The following is a 21,150-nucleotide window of genomic DNA, read 5'->3' as shown; positions in this document are numbered from 1 at the left end:
AATTAATTTAGCTGCATGTCAAATAGGGGATTCTCAATTATTTGCCCTCAGTGGGCTTCCATGCTGGTTCAGATTGCTATTTAGTGGCCCACCAGGCTTGTACAATTGCAGCCTATCTTTATGGGGTAAATAAGAGCTACTGTGCATTTATTCTAGACTCGTACAAAGTGTTACACTTTCCAGAAAGCCAACTATGGGATGGAATAAAAAACAACAACATTCCATTGGTGCAAAAGAAATTTAGTCACTATCGTATTCCAGGGATCAGAACAATCTGGAGCTTAAATGGAATCAAGAACAGTTTTAATCAAAACCATATACTTTCTCCTCCATGTGTACCGTGTTTAATGCCCTGGGTTTATAACAGGCTATATCTACTGTTTCCTCTTTCATCTTTAGGGTAATGTTTCCAGAGTCAGAGGAAAAGCTTGTTCCCTGAATTCCTTGCAGAAGAGTTAGAGTCCCGTAAATTGGGATTAGGAGAAGCTGTGGGTAGATGGGGTGAGTCCTTGACCCAATAGTTCAAGTTCTTGAATGAATGCAAGGAAAGCGATTTGGAATATGATATATACAAATAAATAAAATGCAACTGCTTAAAGCAGTTGCATCAAGTTGGTCCTTTAGGAAATTAAGCTTGATAAAATCAAATTCACAGCCTCCTGAGAAAAGCAAGAAAAAAAATACATGATCAAGATACTTTGCTCTTTACAGAAATTTTGTTAGTAGATAAGATCTCTTATAATATTCTCCCTGATAAGTTTGTGTATGAACTCAAGGAAAAAGCTATTCAGGTAAAGTAGATTCAGATGTTGCGTTAATTATTTTTTTATTAATGCAATGTTGCTTATTCTCCGTTTCTGACTACAAATGCTTTGGTAATATTATTTATCCTAATTAGTTTTGAAGGGTCCTCTTTTTGCATTTGACTGGAGTTTATCTGCCAGTCTAGTAGCAAATTGCATCATATTAATGAAAATATTTAATTCACATAATACAATTATTCTGGATTTTCTTCATATTTAAACATACTGAATTAGCTGCTATCACAACTGAGAAGGGACATAATGCACGCAAAAGAAAATCTGTTTTGACCAGGACCCTAAATTGCTCTAGCAACTTAAAGCGGGAATGAGCGGGAAAAAATACACTCTTTGCTTTCAGTGCTGAGGTAATTATCTTAACATAAGCACATGAGCAATGGCCTGCTGCATTAGACCTCAGGCCCATCTAGTGCAGAAGTCTGTTCTCACAATGGCCAACCAAGAGAATAAGAAGCCTACAACATCAAAGAATTGCCCCAAAGAACACTTCACCCTACAGCGTGCAAGAGGAGACACTGTAGGATTTTGTGGCATTCCAAGAAAAGGACATGAGGACTCCTAGGCCTGGTTGCACTTCTTTCTATGACTGTGGCTTGCTTCTGACTCATGTAACGTAGGGCTGTGCATAGATTGCATTACAATTACATTATCTCATACTTTGGCCTTTGTGTGTGGCACACTGCCAAAAAGGTTAGCCAGCACTTTTTTTTTTTTAATAAGCTTGCTGATATTAAATTCTGTTCTTTAATCTGCTCAGACTGAATTCAGTTTAAGTATTTTCTTTTTAAAAACAGTGCAGACCTTAACTTTGAAGCATGTTCACTGGCATTTCAGCCCAGCATTTTATGACATTGAGGAAGGAGTTTCATAATTTTTAGATAACAATTTTTATTCATTTAGGAAAGAGCATATAATGCTTCTCATTTGTGACAGGTTTCAAATTCAGCAGAATAGGAATTCTGTTTCTTTTCTGCACTTGATTGTCCTGTCCCTTTATTATCTTATGCATTCTGGCTTACTTAGCTCAGCTCCAGCAGCATGTTCCACAGAATAAACCGTTCTCATCTAGTCTATGTCTTTACAGAACTGATTTTGGTCAGGAAACTGGAAGTCTATAACTCTCAAAAGTTGAGAACTGTTAATTAGTCTGGACAGAATTAGTTTTATGAGATGAAAGACAGAATATATTAATAAGTCTGCATGAATATAATTTGATTTGTTTTCATATAAGTGGCTAGTATAAGTCTGTCTTGATCACGATGAGACTTAATTATAGCTATTTTTAATCGACAAGTTAGTATTTTATTCATGTGAAAAATTAAGCTACAATTCATACCTTTTTAAAAGTGCAATTTTTAATAAAAAAATTGATTATTAGATAATTTGAAAAAAGGTAAAGTTTTGGAGCCAGGTAGAAATAATAGTGCAGTTAATAGAACCCTATGCAAAATGTTTGAATGATAATAAGAAAAAAAGATGAGAAGATGTCAAGCTATTGAGACATCAATGCATCATCCACTGATGTATTTGTTTTATTTCTATATATTATCAATAAATAAAATAAGAGGCATTACATTCAGGTACAAAATATGAAACCACGGGAAACCTCCAAACGAAGGGAAGTCCATATGACAAAAGTTGAAGAAGAAATACAACCTAGGCATAGCACAATTATTTGCATATCTACTCTGAAGTAAATGCCACTGTATTTAATATAATTACTTCAGGGATATGTATAGGATCGAAAATTTACATTAATAAAATAAAGCAATAGAGACTCCTCCCTTACCCCTAAACTTTTATAAAACAGTTGTTGAGTTCAAATTGGAGTTTCATACTGGAGTCCAGAACCATCAAACTAATTTTCACCCTAATGTTTTGGTTTTCAAGGGAAGCATCATATTCTGTTATATTTTTCTCATCTGGAAAATAAAAATACTGAAAAAATCAAGACAGCCATTGAACTTGAAGCAGAATTGTACCTCTAGTGATCTGAAACTTAAATTCATACTAGTTTTTTCAGTCTTCACCAGTTATCCCACTGCAGCCACAAGGCCAATTTCCCTGCAACAGACTGGTTAAGTAGTGTTTTCTATGGGATATATAATCTAGTCTTGCCTAAACTGGTATCATCCAGACGTATTGTATTAGACCTCAGTTCATTATATATTATAACTGGAATGCAGCAGTTTGGGGAACAGTGTTCTACATCAGTGGTTCTCATCCTGTGGTCCGTGGACTCCTGAGGGGGACGCGATAGCATAGGGGGGTCTGTGAAGGCTTGAAGAAATGTTATGATTTGAATCTTGAATTAGATCTTGGGGGTCCACGGCCATGGTCCCTGGCCACAAAAGGTATTTAAAGGGAGTCCATGGTGAAAAAACGGTTGACAACCACTGCTCTTACACCACATGTTATAACAACACTATAGGGCATGCTGTAGAAATTAATTGGATTAATTAAGCAACAGTGGGATAATATCAGCAAATAGGAGAAAAGGAGATGATTACAACTTTCAGATGAGATTGGCTTTAGATTTCTGGAATCATTGAAATATGAGAATATGCACCAACTTTTATGATTTGTAAGGCTCTTCAAATAACATCTGGAGAATAGAATGGCAAAAGCAGACGTAGGTCTGTATAGAATGCCATTAATTGACAAACCAGAAGTTTTTAATGAACATTTGGAACATAATCAGTTTTTAAGTTTGTTTCCAATGTCTTATTTTATTGATGCCTATAGGAGAGGCCCCTAACTTATATATCCATTAAGTTAAGATTTTGAGTTCTTACTCTCTTAAGCACTCTCCCTCGTAATATTATCTGATCTGTATTCTCCTTTGTTGCTCTTTAGGAGATATAGATTAAAATATTTATTTTAATTTCACTCTTTGGTCTGTAAAATGATATTAAGCTACATTTCATACCTTTTTAAAAAAAAAACAGTTCAATTTTTTAAAATCAAAATTATTGATTTTAATATAGTTTGACAATGGAAAAGCTGTGGTGCATGGTTAAAAAATAATGCAATTAATAGAACATGATGCAAAATGTTTGAATGGTAAAAAGAGGAGATCAAGATGTCAAGCCACTAGGCATCAATGCATCTACATTTTTTTCTTGTTTTACATTCTTTATTACTCTTGCTAATTGATTGTATTAACATTTTTGTGTTTCTTTTTAATTATATTGTTTTCTTTGGGAAGAGGTTTATTTTGGGAAAGGAAAATAACAAATAAATACATTCCTTTGGAAAACAGGAATCCTGAGAATCTTTTCCTCACTTTGGATTCAAAGTGGATTTGTAGTTAATACATCTTGTGAAGTATTACAATAAAACATTGGTTCACTTCTTATCTTCCCACCATATTTATAATCACATGTCTTTAACCATATATACCTGCATGAATAGATTTCCACTTGCATATTATCTACTTCCTTGTCATACAACACAAATATAAGTCACACCCATGTTATATCCAAGCCAGAACTTATTGCACACCTTGTATTTTATTATATCATTCTGGAACTGAATTCCAACAGGAAGGACTTCCATGTTTATTTGCTTCTGTTTGTGTGATTGAAGGTGTCCACTGAAGGTCTACCAACTCTTCATGCAAACCTTTTTAAGTTTTGCTCTGTTGAAAAGTCTATTCTTTTGTCCACCACCACCGCTTAAAGTTGTTCTCTGAATGGAGATATTGGAATTCTCTAGTACAGGAGACGGAGAATCCACCAATGGGTTTTCTCTGTCTGCCTGCTCTTGAGACCAAGTAGCCAAACATGACACGCCTCCTCTGCTAGGAGATCCAGTCTTAACTTGGTCTCAGCTCTTGAAGACGTATCAGGTTTGGCTCTCAGCATATAGCAAGTTAGAAAACTCCATTGGTGAATTCTCCTTGCCTATAGTTATCCCAATATTTGATTAAAACAATAATTTGGAATCCCTTTAACAAATTTCCCCACAGCACTGGGCTCAGTGCTAACTCAATCGCAGGATTTGAGGTGTGTGATGTGGGGGGGGGAGGTCTCTGCAGCTTTCCCTCTTCCCTTTCCCCAGGGCTCTGGGGAAAACCTCTGAGAGGGGCTGCTTGGAATAGATCCCAAATTCTTCACCCCCTTTTTTTCCTTTCCTTTCTTGCAGCTACCGGGCGCATTTCAGGCTGCAGGTCTGAAATTCAACTTTGAATTCAGACCTTCGGAACATCCCAGGCAGCCGGGGATAGTCGTGGACGCCATTTTGGTTGCCATAAAGGCAATGAAGTCAAATTCAGCCTCGTTTTTTTGCCTGCCGTTTTGGAGGCAGTCTTGCGCAGCGTATTTTCGGCGCAGCGGTTAGCGCTGCCACCGCGATTGCCCCAGCACCAGGACCTTTGCCTTAGAGATCTGCGGAGGCTGTTCTCAGCGGAGGACAGTTGCGGCCGCCATTTTGGGGCCGCTGTCAAAGGCAAAAAGTTGCACTCGGCTTTTCTTCAGCATCCTAATTTGTTCTGTCCCCCATCGGTGGCTCAGTTTATTCAGCTTTTCAGGGATCGATTCCCGCTTAGGCCGCAATCCTCTGTATACACATAGGCTTCGGCAGCTCCCGGTGGCCGCCATCTTGGATGCCACGTGGGAGTTCCTTTAGGCCACACGAGGCCTACTCACTGTAGTTAGCCTGACCCAGACTACATGAGGCCTACTCACTGTAGTTAGCTTGACCTAGGCCGCTCTGCAGGTGTGTGTTTATTTCTTGCAAATCACTCACTACACATAACATAAACTGCTTAACCGCCATTTTGAGCCTGATTCTTCCTTGCCAGGCCTTTTTTTCCTCAGGCCCTCTGCGCCCTTCATTGGGGCTTTTTTCTGGTGCACCTTGACTGGCCACTTAAGGCATCCGGGCGGAGCCCAGAGCGGGTCCCCAACCGTGCCTTCGGCATCTGACTTAATTGCCGTGACCAAAGCCCAGATAGATTGTTTTTTCTGGTCAGGTGGTCAGGGGAGCAGTCTTGTTACTTGTTCCAATCTCACTTCCGCCAACTGCTTGCCTGCCAGAGCTTCGCCTCAGTTTCCCTGAGACTGCTCTACCAGGATGGAGGGCTCCACGATGTCTCACCCCATGAGCACTGCCTCTCCATCCTCCAGTTACGGCTGCCACAAATCCTCTGAACAGGAGGCAGCAGGCAAGCCCAAATCTAAGGCTAAGACCACTCTCAAGAAGCCTTCCGAGTTGGCGGAAAAGCAAGCCAGCCGTATGCACCAGGCTCTGGAGAAGGAGTTCTCCAGAACGCAGAGGCAGGCCGGATTAGAGACGGATCAAATGGCGGTCCCTGAATTTGACCTTCCCTTAGGCCCTTCAACCTCGGCTCAGGGCGTGTGGTCTCTCACAGGGATGCCTGCCACACTCAGCTCAACATGCAACTACAGTTTCAGGTTCAGCCCCAGAGGCTACCTTCATTCCTATGGCCGCAGGACTCAGGGGAGCAGACATTGGAGACATTTTCTCCAATGGCCGCCTTGAGGCCTTGCTATCCAAGGTTGTGGACCGAGCTCTAGCAGAACGGTCCTTACATCTACCTGGTTGGGGGTTTCCACATCAGCCATGCCACCTTATGTTCCTCCTACGGGGTTCCCTGTACTTCAGGAACCCACATCTCCCGCACACTCCTCCATGAGTGGATAATCTTCCCTGCAAGGTGAGAAACTGCCAGAATTTAATCTATCAGAGGAGGAGCCCTCCCCATCGGGGGCCCTGTTCAATCCAGCCCTATTTCTTCCCCTGCTTCGCAAGGCCACATCAACGGCGAACATAGGTGTTGCGTCCTTGGCGGGAAAACAGACACGAGAAGCAGCTGGAGTTCTCAGTTTCTTTTATTCAGCGTTCAGCTTACAGGAAGATGGCTTCAGCCTCGCCCAAACGCCTCGCAGCCTCTTATATAGGCAACTCCCGGGTAAATGGGTTACTTTTCCCGCGCCAGCACCCGCGCATGCGCACGGCGCTGGCGACAGCCTGTCTGGTCCCGGGCAGCTTTGCACCTGCCCGGGACTGCCTGCAAACGCCCGAGCCGTTTGCAAAGGCTCGGGACATAACACCCCTTTCCCCCGGGCTAAAACTACTACCAACATACAACATTTATTTTATATGACATTTTGCTCCCCAGTGCTCCCACTGTTTACTGGCCTTTGCCTTGCCAGCAATGTTATGTAGTCTTCTAGGTACTTAGGAGATTTCTTTGCTCTCTGTGACCTTCTTAGCTGTGGGTTACTGGCATAAGTCCCCTGACTGGAGGGAGGCGTGAGCCTGTTCTCTCTATTGTGCCCTGGTGTCTTCCAAGGACTGTGCCCCGATGCCTGGCCTGCTTGCTTGCCCACCGGGCTCGTCAGGCCAGGGCTTCTGTTGCTTTGTGACCTGGTTGACCTACCTAGCTGTAGACCCTCAGGCCCCTTGAAGTGATAGCCGCTGCTGGGCGTCTCTGTAGAACCTCCTAGGTCAGTCCAAGACCTGTCAGGAGGCTGTCCATTCCCTGAACCCCATTCTGTGCTCGGGCTCGTGTGGGTTTCTGTACTTTCCCAAAACTCAGGTGTTCCCTGATTTGTGCTAGGGTTGTTGTAGTCGGGACTTGGTTCCTCGACTAGCTCTGTGTATGTTTGACCCCCTGTAGGATTTGGGGTAAGGTCAGGCCAACTTTGGGGATTGTGTGCCAGCTCTCTTGCGGGGAATGATTTGTTGGGATGCCCCCGGGTATCCTCCGTGACTGGAGTGCTGTGTGACGTGTGTGGAACGTGAGTATGCCCCCGGGGTGACTCCCTGGCTGGAGTAGGCGTGAGTGCCTGTTGTGTGGGTAAGCTCCATGACTTCCTTTTCGGAGCAATTGCGGAATCTGGGGACGGGCCGTTTGTGGCTCCCTCAGTGGAGATGGGCAGTAGCTCTTGCCCTTCCCTTTGCTCCAAAGGGTCCCCCTCCCCCCCTGGAAAAGACCCAGGAGTCTCAGCAGAAAAGTCTCGCCTAGAGCGAAGTTGGTCGATGTGCCGACGTAGGACACGACCGTTGTCCAGGGCAACCTCGTAGGAGAGAGGACCTGTGATCCTGGACACAGAAGCGGGGACCCATGTATGACCAGGCCCGTAATTGCGAGCCCAAACCGGGGCACCCACAAGTAGTTGTCTAGGTGCCCTAGGATGTGAGGTAGATGAAGGCAGTCTGTCCGGATGCAACCGGTCAAGTCTAGTAGTAAGTTGGCGCCCCCAACGAAGTTCAGCTGGACTTCTCCCTGTAGAAGTGGACGGTGTGGTGCGATAAGAAAGGAGAAAGTCAGCCAACCTGTGATGCCAGTCCCCGTAGGTGAGTCTCTTCAAGGCGTCCTTTGCGATGCGCACCATGCGTTCCGCCATACCGTTGGTGGACGGGTGAAAAGGCGCAGACGTGGCATGACGAATCAGGTTTGCCTGTAAGAAAGCTTGGAATTCGGAGGAGGTGAATTGAGGGCCGTTGTCGGACACGATGACATCTGGCAGCCCGTGTGCAGCAAAAATCCCCCTCAGTACCTGAATAGTCTTTGCAGTGGTGGTGGATGAGACAGGCACAACCTCAAGCCATTTTGAATGGCTGTCAACAAGGACCAAGAAGAACTGGCCCTGAAAGGGCCCAGCGTAGTCAATGTGCACCCTAGACCATGGGGACTGTGTTTCCTCCCATCTATGCACAGGAGCTTGGGGCATCTCTGGGCGAGATCGTTGGCAGAGGTGGCATGCGTGCACCTTAGCCTCAATATCTTTATCTAAAGCAGGCCACCACAAGTGGCTTCGTGCAAGAGCCTTCATACGGACAATGCCAGGATGACCCTCGTGGAGGGATTCTAAGACCCTAGTCCTCATTGAGGTGGGAATGACAACTCTGTTTCCCCAAAGCAGACAACCCTGAGAAAGGGACAGTTCGTTTCTTTTGGACCAGAAACTCTGAAACTCAGGACTAGGGCAGTGCTCAGGCCACCCGGACAGGACCCAGGAGCGGACACGTGAAAGTGTGTGATCTGTACCCGTTTCAGCGGTAACATCCCTGGCACTAAGAGGGAGCTCGGGCAAGGCTTGGATTGATAGAATGTTGACAGCTGGCGCGGGGTCAGCTTCTACTACTGGCAGAGGCTTATGGTCAGTGAAGACCGTGAAATGCCTGCCATATAGAAAATCGTGGAATTTTTTAATTCCAGCAACAACAGCCAGAGCCTCCCTGTCTATCTGAGCGTAGTTGCGCTCGGCAGAAGACAGTGTTCTGGAGTAGTATGCAATAGGAACCTGAGTTCCATCAGACCTGAGGTGACTCAGGACAGCTCCAACCCCGTAGGGGGATGCATCACAAGCGATGCACACAGGAAGAGACTCGTTGAAATGTGCAAGAACACTGTTAGAAGTGAGCAAGGCCTTGACTTCTTTAAAGCAAGCCTCATGTGCTTGTGACCACAGCCACACAGCTTGTTTGTCTAGTAGCCTGTGAAGAGGCTCAGCTACACTAGCTTTATGTGGAAGAAAAGAATTGTAGAAATTCAGGAGGCCTAGGAAGGCCTGAAGTTCGGCCTTAGACTTTGGCCTGGGTGCTTGTAAAATAGCAGTTAGTTTGGATTCAGCAGGATGAATCCCAGCAGCATCAATTTTGAATCCCAGAAATTCAGTAGAAGGCACCCCGATCTTGCATTTGTCTTTTCTGAGCTTGAGGCCTGATTCCCTGAATCTTAACAGGACAGCCCTAAGTCTTTCAGCTAGAATGTGTGTGGAGTCTCCTGCAATCAAGACATCGTCAAAGTAGGGGCAGACCCCTGGTATACCTCGTAGTGTGTTTTCCATTACGCTTTGGAAAATCCCAGGAGCGACATTTACTCCAAACTGTAGCCTTTTTACTTTAAAGGCTCCCCTGTGGGTCACAATGGTCTGAGCTATGGCAGCATCATCATCAACAGGCAGCTGTTGATATGCTTGAGCTAGGTCAAGCTTTGCAAAAACACGCCCCCCCTTGAGAGAGGCCAGGATGTGACTGACCACAGGAACAGGATAGGCATGTTGCTGCAATGCCTTATTGAGTGTGCATTTGTAATCAGCACAAATGCGAATGTCCCCATTTGCCTTTAGAGGCGTGACAATGGGGGTCTCCCACGGGCTGGAATCAACAGGTTCTAGGATTCCCTGTTGGATTAGTTTGTCTAGTTCAGTGTCAATCTTACTTTTTAAAGCAAAAGGGACCCTTCTTGCTTTAATCCTAATGGGAGTGACAGTGGGGTCTAGCTTTAAGGACACAGGTGGTCCTTTGAATGTGCCCAGCTGGGGGCTGAAAACATCTGCAAATTCTTTGCAGACTTCCTGTAGGTCGAGTGTTTGTAAGCTGTTGAGTCCTGTGACGTGTATCCCCAGGGCCTCAAACCAATCGAGTCCTATGAGACTCGTTCGTTCACCCCCTACTACTAATAAGTCTAGTGGACCTTCAAAACTCTTGTATTGCACGTTAAGGGTGGCCTCCCCCTTAACACACACTCTTGAGTTCTGAAAATCTGTTAATACAATATCAGAAGGCCTTAACTTGGCCTTAGACCCACTACTGGAACAAATCTTCCTAAATGTATGCAATGAAATGATGGACAGGGCAGACCCTGTGTCTAGTTCCATAGATAATGGAACCCCTTGTAGCTTCACGTTGAGTGACAGCTTTTTCTTCATGGGCTTGTGTGTGCCTGTTCTACAGATGCTTCTTCGCGAAGCGCAAAACCCTACCCTATTCTGGCTGGGGAATCTGGTACCTTTCAGGCGTTCTTCTTGGGGTTGTGCCTTTCGTCGGCTCAGACACACAGCTGCAATATGCCCTTGTTTGCCGCATGCCCGGCAGGTAGCGGAGCGGAACTTGCAGTCGGTTCTCCTGTGGCGACCTCCACAGCCGATGCACTTGAGCGGAGCCGAAGAGCTTCCCTTCTGGTTCTCTTCCTTCGCGGGGTGTAGACGGTCGACTTCCTCGTCCGGATCCTCCTCGGAGTTTCGTCGGACGTCTTCCTGGTGCACGGACGCACCCTCTGCACTGTTTCTGATCGGCCGCATGTTTTTGATGGCGCCGCCTGCTGCTTCTTCTGCGGTGACTTCCCTTAAGGCGTCTTGGAAGGATAATTCTTCCTTGGCAAAGAGTCTCTGTTGTAGCTCTCGATGCCTTAGCCCGCACACGAATCGGTCCCTCAGTCGTTCCTCGAGGTCCTTGAACTCGCAGGGCTTGGCGGCCTTCCGTAGCGCGGCGATGTATTCCTTGGCTGTTTCACCGGACCGTTGATCCCTCTGCTCGAAGGTGTGGCGCCATGAGATAACGGACACCTTGGGGTGGAAGTGCTCTTTCAGCAGCTTCTTCAGGTCTGCGTAGCTTACAGACTCTACTGGAACAGGTGCTACAAGATTTTCTGCGATTTCGAAGGCGTCTTGGCCGCAAACGCAAAGCAGGGTGGCGGCCTTCAAGCTATCTTCCCTCACTTGGTTTGCCTTGAAGTAGTTCTCCATTCTGGATACGTAGGACTCCCACCGCTCTGGATGTGAGACGTCGAATTCCGAAAGCCTTCCGATTTTCGCCATCTTCGGATCTTCAGGAGACGGGTCTATCAGCCAGCCTACCCCCGAATGCGCACCGGATTGGCGGGTAGCTGCCGAGTCGACGCCGTTCCTCTTCCGCCGCTCAGGACTCCTCGGGTAAGCTTACACTTCTTCCTTTCCAGGTAGTGCAAGGCATCCCATCCTCGTCGCCAGTGTTGCGTCCTTGGCGGGAAAACAGACACGAGAAGCAGCTGGAGTTCTCAGTTTCTTTTATTCAGCGTTCAGCTTACAGGAAGATGGCTTCAGCCTCGCCCAAACGCCTCGCAGCCTCTTATATAGGCAACTCCCGGGTAAATGGGTTACTTTTCCCGCGCCAGCACCCGCGCATGCGCACGGCGCTGGCGACAGCCTGTCTGGTCCCGGGCAGCTTTGCACCTGCCCGGGACTGCCTGCAAACGCCCGAGCCGTTTGCAAAGGCTCGGGACATAACAATAGGGTCCGATCAGTTCCCTCAGCCGTAGGCAACATCGGATTCCAGCCCAAATCCGATATTTTTTGAAACGGTGGCAGCCCAACATCATGTTCCGTGTCCCTCTATATTTCTTAAAGGGATCAAGAAACAATGGGCCTCCTCTTCTTCCTTCCCTTCCGTAAGTGGGTCTGACAAAAAGATTTTCAGCACCTCCACAGACCTCACTGATGCCCTGGAGGTCCTCAAGGTTGATGAAGCCTGGACCCCTCTGGTATCCCAGACTGGGGTCGCTGGAGACATGTCGAAGGCGCTTAAAGTAGACGACAGAAAATGGGACCAGACTTTCCGGAAGACCCATCAATCAACAGCATGGGCAATTAAAACGGCATTTGTGCATCCTTCTTTGTGCGTACCACCCTTTTATGGCTGTGTCAACTTCAGGCCAGGGTTCCTGCTGAGGACATTTGGACCCATCAGGACCTAAGCAAAATGGTGGCGGCCACTGAGTATGCTGCGGACGCAACGCTTCAGTCGGCCAACTTTGCTTCTCTAGAATCCAACATTACAGCCAGGAGGATGCTTTGGCTGAAACACTGGCAGGCTGACGCTAAAGCCAAATGGCGTCTCGCGACTGCTCCCTATCTGGGCAATAATCTTTTTGGGAAGGCCCTGGCCCTGTACCTTGTAGAGAACAAGGACAAGTGGAAGGTCATGGCCCACTTGACCAAACGGGCCGACAAACGTCCCGCTCCCTATTTCCGCAGGCAGTCCTTTCGGCCAGTGGCAGGCTCAACAGTCACTCAGCCTTCCCGCTCATAAACACCCAGACACGATAGGCCATATGACAGGCCGGGCTTTCGGTCCAGACAGCAAAGCCAATCTAAGCGGCTGTTTTGAGGGGCAGGACGCCCCTACAGAAGGTCCAAGTGACTTTTACACTGCACTTCCCATCGGGGGAAGGCTGGCCCACTTCTTCCATCAGTGGGAACTCACCTCCATGGACACCTGGGTCTTACAAACCATCCAGTTTGGTTTGTCCCTGGAGTTTCTGGCCAGCCCCCCGGACTGATTTATCACCTGTCCCGTTTCCCGGGATCCACTCAAACAAGGACTTATGCAGGACTTATGCAGGGACCACAAGGGAGGGGGATTCTACTCCATCTTGTTTGTGGTCCCCAACACCTCGGGGGGATGGAGAACGATTCTAGACCTCAAGGGTCTCAACTATTACATCACTTACAAAAAGTTCAAGATGCAATCACTCCAGCCCATCCTGGGGGGCATCAGACAAGGAGACAGGAGTGATCTCCTGTTTTTTTTTTAATAATAATAATCATAATCATAATAATATAAAATTGGAAGGGACCTTGGAGGTCATCTAGTCCAACCCCCTGCTCAGGCAGGAAACCCTATACCATTTTGAACAAATGGCTGTCCAATGTCTTCTTAAAATCTTCCAGTGTTGGAGCATTCACCTCTTCTGGAGGCAGGTTGTTCCACTGGTTAATTGTTCTAACTGTCAGGAAGTTTCTCCTTAGTTCTAGGTTGCTTCTCTCTTTGGTTAGTGTTTGTAGAGGTCTGTTGAGTCTCAAACTTACGTTGAGTTTTTTTCTATGTATACATGCAAAAGACTCTTACAGTCTTTTTCTAGTAACCAGATATTCAAATGTGATCTTCTTTATATATATCTTAGGAAATTTTAACCCTCTCTCACGAGGCCACAAATTGCAGCTTGGTAATTGCTCTAGTATTCATAAGGTCTTTTTGACTAGCTAGGCATCAATCTACTTCCTTCCTTACTTCTGCTCCTTTGCCACATTAAACCTATCAGAGGCAGATGGCCTTCACGTATTAAACTTTCTCTTGTGCTCAAGGTCACTGCACCAAGTCTGGTTGCTTTTCTATCTATATAGTCACATCCTGTCACCCATTTCCTTTCTGTTGCCTCAGCGCTACTAAAAAGGGCTATTTTCCATTACTTTCATAAAGACATCAGTCTGAATATTTCTTCTAAATATTTCATGCCCAGAAGAACTTAAGGTGAGTCTATAATGAGAATGTACAATTAACATTTGTTGGTTTGTTCAAATTAAACTGAGATAGACTTCTATCAATTCTTTACTTGTGAAGCATTCTAGAATCTCACACACAGACAATCAGGGTTAACACTAACCATTAACCATTGTTTCCCATTGTGATGTTCTTCAGTTGAACTTTGGAACTTTGGATTGGAGAAGATTTGCAAATGATTTTGGTAGCTGCCTGTGCATAGAACTAGAACATAATTGAAACCAGATAGCAGGAGGAAATTCCTTCTACTAAAAAGGGAGCTGCCCATTGCAAATCTAGTTTCTGATTGGCCAGTTTTCAGGAGATAGTGCTGTGTTTGCGCTAGATCTAATATGGATGATACAGAGATGACAGTTCACAATATTTTGTAAAAGTGTCAAAATATTTGTCCTAAAGACATTCCCAGGTTTGTATGTAAAATACTTCACCAGCAATCTAAGATAGCAGTAGGAGGCTTTGCATTAGGACTGCTATGTTTCCTGATTTAAAATCAAGACTTCTGTAGCAGGGAAATTGTAAAAAAAAAAAAAAAAAAGTGCTCAGTATGATGTTGCTTATGGTATTTCAGGTTCTATTTCTTGAAGGTTTTGTAAGATCTATAATTAGTTGGCTGTTGAATCACATTGCTGTTTCAATGCTTATTTTGGGTAGAGTAAACTCTCCAGCATAGAAAATAAAAAAAGATGAGGCCAATGCTATGGCCTTCTGGATTCTATTAAGAGATGCTTGCTCAAGTGTATGAAAAATGGAAAACTTCTCTACGAGTTTATCTTTGGAGGATTCATAACAGTTTTTCTCAAGTGATGGGATTCAGCCATGTCGCACCAGTTCAGTAGAACTGGTAGCTAAATTTTGCTGAGTTTGGAGAAACACTGCTTCCGGAAGTCCAGTCTAGGCCTCAGAGGCCTGGAGGAGGCTTCCCAGGCCTAGAACGGCCTGCCGGAAGTGCATGGATGCCACTTCCAGAACTCCGTTCTAGGCCTTGGAGGCCCAGGCCTGCATCCAATAAGAGAACCGGTTGTTCAGGTATTTGTATCCCACCATTGTTTTTCTCCAACAAAGGATTATTCCTTCCTTCCTCATCTTCCTACATGGAACTTGAGATCCTTCTTGAGCTAGGTTTTAGAAAAAAAAGTCCAGCATACTTTTATTTAAATAATCTGTAATTATTATTCCCCAATCAATTTTGATATGCCTGCTCATACATGTGTGTGTGTTATCATGTTAATTAAAGAGACCTCTGTTTGAAGGTTGAAAGTTTTCACGTACTGAGTAATTTTAAACAATGGCTGGGACAGCTAGAAGCCTGTCACGCTTGGGTCACTACATCTTTTTACTTTCTTTCCTTACTTCCATGAAATCTCTGGATTTTTACATCACATTACAATATTCAAATATGTTATCTTTTAAAAACAGAAAAAAGTTTCTAAGTCTGGAAGCAATTTCACCATTCTTTGATCTAGAATGCAAATAGAATGGGATTAGAATTTTAGATAAATTATGAGCCGAGGTGGCGCAGCAGTTAGAGTGCAGTACTGCAGGCCACTTTAGCTGACTGTGTTCAGCAGGTCAGCGGTTCAAATCTCACCGGCTCAAGGTTGACTCAGCCTTCCATCCTTCCGAGGTAGGTAAAATGAGGACCCAGATTGTTGAGGGCAATGTAAATATATATATACATTGCTTACTGGTGTACACCGCTTAGAGAGTGCTTGCACTTAAAGCGGTATATAAGTCTCATAAATAAATAAATAAATGCTGTTTAAGTATTTACCTGAATGCATGGGGAGACCTAAATGATTTTTGTGTTTGCTGGATTATAAGTATAGCTTTCTGTGTGATCAGGAATTGAAATAAATAGAGTTCTGGGTTGCCTTGATAGGTCTACTTACATTGGAGCAAATAGGATTTCCTCTTCAGATTTCCCACTTGGGAACTTGACTGATAATGGAGCTGAGCCCTGTGCTCTACTCCAGTCTTCACAACCTTGACAACTTTAAGCTACATGGACTTCAACTCCCAGGATTCCCTACCCAGCCATTGGGGAATTCTGGAAATTAAAGTCTACATGTCTTAAAGTTTCTAAGATTGAAAAACACTGCTCTAGATTTTGAGTTCTCTACATTAAGTGAACATCTAAATGGGGTTAGAAACTATGTGGTATATTCAGCTCTCATACATGGTTGTTTCAGTGCCATGTATAGCTCTTTGCAACCTTCTTTAATGCCTCTTCAATACTTAATCCCTCCAAAATATTTCCTAATGCAAATTATGAGAATAATCATACAGTTGTTTTTAAATAATAGTAATCGAAAGATCAGGGCATAAGACACTGACCCCAGTGGTTATTGGCACATTGGTTGCCATACCAAAAAATCATGGATGACACCTTCACCTTGGATGTTCAGCAGATTTTCTGTCTGCACACTGACAAAATTTCCATCTGTCAATTACAGAAGGCCACATTGCTTGGATCAGCATATAACACTATACCCATAATATCACAACATCCTAGATTCCTGTAAAGAATTTGACGCATGTGAAGGTGAACACCAGCTAAAGAACTGGTAGCTGTGACTTCACTTTGTTGTGAACAAATAATAATATTTTTATGTTTGCATAATTTTCTTTCGGTTGCCAAATTTTTAACATTTTCTCTGGCAGCCAGATTTTGAGTAAGTTTCTTAGTCTTTTGGGTTTCTTTTTATTTTGTTACTGCATAATCCATCAATAATCATGGACAGTATGCCACTGCTGTCATTATGGACAAACATGCCAATATTGTTTCCATATATTCTCTCTTTCACGTGCATCATGACAGCATATTAACATCGGCAGTGAAAAGCTCCATTCTTTGGCTGACAGATGGTTCTCCCTGCTCTCTTATCTTCCCTAGACAAAGAAAAATACAGACACTCTATTTTGACCACTTAAACCACGGAAGGCCTTTGGAGGAAGCTCATCTATATCTTCAAACATTCTAGAAGTAATCAATAAATAATAAGGAAATGGTTTCTTCAGATTTTGGTGAAAATGTGAAACTAAAGACCACTCAGATATAACTGACCATAAATATAAAGTTATTAAAGACAGGGGCACTGTCTTAAAGTTGGAGATTATATGTTAAATAAATGCATGCACACTGATCAATGCAGTTCTCCAGTGTGTTTTTTTGTTTGTTTGTTTTTTGTAAAACCTCCTTTGAAGCAAACAAAAGCTGAGCCAGCAACCTTTTACTATGAGAATCCCTATGTCTGGTGTGCTTTTCTTCAGCTCAGCTTCTGCTCAGTTCAGCCAGATCCATCCTGGAACAGTTGTCCTTGTTAATAGTTGACAATTGCATTGCTCTGCATTCTGTTTTGCTACAGAACAAGTGGAGTGGTTTGCTCATGGCTAGGCCAGAGTTAATAACCTTTAGAACAGCGGTTCTCAACCTGTGGGTCGTGACCCCATTTGGGGTCGAACGACCATTTCACGGGGGTCGCCAAACAACGCGATCCGCCATTTTTTTCCTCAGCTGGTGGCACCGCGCATGTGCGCCGGCACCATGCATGCGCGCTGCGCATGGGGGCGGCACTGTGCATGCGCACCGCGCATGGGGCAGCACCGTGCATGCGCATTGTGCATGGGGGTGCATCCTTATGACCGGGGTCACCGGTATAAAAAGGTTGAGAACCACTGCTTTAGAAGAAGCTTCAAGAAAATGCAACCATGTGGTACTGACAACTCTCATTTGCTGTTTGTTTGTTTTTTTTACCTTGTAGGGCAAGAGTCTTCAGACTTGGCTCTTTTATGACTTGTGGACTTCAACTCCCAGAATTCCTCAGCCAGCATGCCTGACTGAGGAATTCTGGGAGTTGAAGTCCACAAATCATAAAAAGGGAGGGAGGGCTGTAGGGAGATGTTCCATTTGTTTTGTGTCCCCCCCCCCTTCCTTCTGATTTCTAAACTGATGTGAGAACTTTCTAAACAAGGAGGATCATACAGCAGAGAAAGTCCTTCTCCCCCCCCCCCTTTCTTTTTTTGTTTTTGGTTCCTTTCAGTCCTTAAAGGAAGACTCCATCCGGTATGTAAAGGAAGAGATTCCCCGCTGTTTTTTGTTTTTTTTCTCTTTCCCCTTGGTTTCCACACACAATGGAGCTTTCAAGAGAACCTCTCTCCAAAGGAATAGCTCCAGCCTTTGTGTAGAAGGGTGTGCCTATTGGCAAGGCTTGCTAAGCAGACAGCTTGGCTGGTGATTAACAAAGGTCATTAGACTTTGGAATCTGGCAGGCAGAGTCAGATGGTATGTCTTCTGTGGATAGAAGAATGACTCCCATGAGGTTAAAGCGCATACTGTGGACTGTGGAAGACTTTTCTCCTCCCTTTGCTTTTTTTCTTTCTCCCTGTTCCCCGTCTGCCTCCCTTTCTTCTATCCATCCTGTTTTAAAATGATAACAATAGTAATAATAATCTGATTGCATTACTGCTTCTTTGTTTGGACCGGGAGGCCACCAGGCCAGATCTTTTTTGCTTAAGCAAAGGCTTGTTGCTGATGGATCATTGAGGGTTGGAAGAACCTTCAGAGGTATTTTGTCCATGGCTTTCTTAAAACAGAGGAGGAAAAAAGCTGGTTTGATTGCAACCTTGAAGTCTTAGGCATCTGTTCTTTCTCCTTCAAGGGAAAAAAGAACATCTTAAAATGCTGGTTTGTAACCCTGGTCTTGGAAAGCAAAGGAGAAGCTGGAGAATAGTGTGTGCTGGAGATGAGGCCGAGATAAGTGAAGCCATGTTGTGTGCAGGCTAGAAGCTCTGAGACTATCTCTCCCTTACTTAATACATGGCTTGTCTGAGCTAAAATGGCTGCTCTGTCTCTCCCTCTCCCCCTCTACCTCTCTCCCTCCTAAAGCTCATAGGACTAGGACAGCTTAGTGAGTCTTAAAGCGTCAGTGACGCAGGAGCTCATATCTCTTGAAAGTGTGATAAACACATTCAGAGAGCTGTGGCTTGTTTGACTTAGATGAAAAGACTACGCTGGGGGAGGAAGTTTAAGAAGATGGACAGTGAGAAGATCCGTTTCATTATTCTCTCTCCTGCTTTTTCCTCTGGAGCATTCTGAATTCAAGAGTCGTCTGCTGCACCATGGCAAAAGGGGTGGGGGGGAGAGAGAAAGAGATTGTTTTCAGGTCTAATGGACTGTGCAAAAGGAGACTTATGGGGTGGGGCCTCTGTGTTCACTGCTGTAATTTGATCCAGAGCAGATAGCAACCTCTTCCACACAGTCTGGTCTGGTGCTTGCACATAAAAGATTTTGAGTCTCCTGATTCTTGTTAACATTGTTAGCTGAAAAGAAGGTTGGGCCAGCTTTTAGTCTTTCAGTGCAAAGAGGAAGGTGAAATGGGGCACCAAGATATATTGCAGTGGATGTGCGTTTCTGCTCAGTATGCCCACATTTTTAAAGCCATGGCACTGAGAGGAATTTTCTTCTGATGCAGGATCCTGGCATCACTGCTTTTTCTTTGTAATACGGATGGGAGACCGTTCAGCTTTGAACATTTGATAAACATAACCTCATATTTACATGACAATGAGAAGATGGGATTTTCCTCAAAGCTTATTTGGGCTGCTGTTCCATCTCTTGGTCTGGTGGAGCTCCTAGACTAAATACGACCTGAATTGTGTGAGGAGACTTTAAAATAAGCAGCTCATTAAGGTAATAGCTGCTGGATTAGTCAAAGCTAGCATACAGTTGCTGTATGAAAATAAGTAGGTATCTTGTCCTAGTCTGCTACATATTTTCAGCTTATTCAATGATAATTTCTTAGAAGCATAGAAACTATAGAATTTATCAAGTATTTATTCAACATACTTAAAATCATGGGGTCTGAAATACTGGGAGAAATACATGTTTATATATATATATTTATCTTGCTAAAGTTCCTTTTCCGTTATTGAAGGAGGTCTAGATGCTGTTAGGCTATCATTTTTTTAATCTTGCAGACTTGGAATTTCACAATTTTGGCCTACATGTTTGGAAAGCTCTCGAGAGAGGTTACATAAAACAACGTTCAGTAATAGCTGGTAATATCAAATGTGGTAATCTTGGAAAGAGAAATAGCTTTAAAGCTTTTTGGTTAAAAGTTTGGACATAGTGGAAGGGAAGGTGACTGTACCAACTCAAGCTAGTTGAACTTAAACAAGTTGCAGTTGTCATCCTAACCCACAGGGTTGTTAAGAAGGTTAAAATTGGATAAGATATAACATGTGTGCCACATAAGCTTGGAGGAAGCATGGGATTAAATGTCTTAAGTAAATAATCTGCTTGGCTTTCTAAAACTTTTTCAACAATAGTTCCCATGCATTTTATTGTTGATGGCTTTCCAACATATGCTTCCTTGTTCTTTGGAATTGGATTGGTGAACAGGTAAAGTGAGAGTAGCAGAGGCAATTGGGCAAGACTTCTGCACATAGTAACTATGAGTCATGTAGTTGAATGTATCAAGTACGTTAGGTTCCAGATTTCTGTTTTAAAAAAAAATGTTACCATTCCTCTGTATGCTGTACTTCTTGTGCTTGGAGAATATTTCTTTTCCTATATTTGCTCAAGACTGAATCTGGTGCTGTATCAGTTTTCTGAACTTTTCTTAGGCAATATGTTTCTTCTCCATCTCTTTCAGGTTTTCCTAATGTAAAGCTTAGCAACAAAGATCATGGAGGTGCTGCAGTGTGACGGCTGTGATTTTCGAGCACCTTCCTATGAAGATCTTAAAGCTCACATCCAGGATGTTCATACTGCATTTCTACAGCCCACAGATGTTGCTGAAGAAACTCCTAGCCCATCCAGATTCGGTTCCATGAACAGTGACCAGGCTGAGGTGGAGTATTCTTTGGTAAAAGATGAATTTGCAGTGGCAGATGGGATGGCAGGTAACTTTCTATTTGGAACGTCATTCTGAGAAGTGATCCCATTGCAGCATTCTCACGTTACCATCCTATTCACCATATCTGGATCTTATGACAGATAAAAATAACCAGGAATTGCCTTGCAGGACAACCACTACCTCTGTTATTCATATTCAACAGGAAGCAACTGTATCCAATGGCTGAGAATGTAGATTCCAAGAAGTTTCAAGCAATCTGTTATTTGGTTATTAAGGGTTGTTTGAAAAAGGGAAAAATAGCCACATATGATGGGTTGAGTCTCAGTGCTGCTAAGTTTTTGATCAGATTTTTTTTTCTTTTGTTACATTCAGAATTTATAACACAATGTCTAAAAAGC

The 21,150-nt window shown here is 44.1% G+C and overlaps 1 protein-coding gene across 19 annotated transcripts in view; it reads left to right on the top strand.

Annotated features, from left to right (window-relative positions):
• Nucleotides 1-21,150, top strand: part of ZNF462 (zinc finger protein 462) — a 199,808-nt gene that overhangs the window by 84,776 nt on the left and 93,882 nt on the right. For 17 of the 19 annotated variants that reach the window (XM_039339103.1, XM_039339108.1, XM_039339095.1 and 14 more), the window contains one exon: nt 20,549-20,798. In XM_039339103.1, the coding sequence (XP_039195037.1) occupies nt 20,582-20,798 (217 nt within the window). In that variant the 5' untranslated portion in view covers nt 20,549-20,581. Of the gene's footprint in view, nt 1-17,902; nt 18,460-18,492; nt 19,585-20,548; nt 20,799-21,150 lie in introns of those variants that run through there. The other 2 variants (XM_039339098.1, XM_039339099.1) reach the window with 2 other exon arrangements.

The sequence above is a fragment of the Crotalus tigris genome, unplaced genomic scaffold (assembly GCF_016545835.1).
Source record: "Crotalus tigris isolate CLP2741 ecotype Arizona unplaced genomic scaffold, ASM1654583v1 scf7180000017729.2337069, whole genome shotgun sequence".
In the NCBI taxonomy this organism is placed as follows: domain Eukaryota; kingdom Metazoa; phylum Chordata; class Lepidosauria; order Squamata; family Viperidae; genus Crotalus; species Crotalus tigris.
This window is presented reverse-complemented; position numbering and strand designations above follow the sequence as displayed.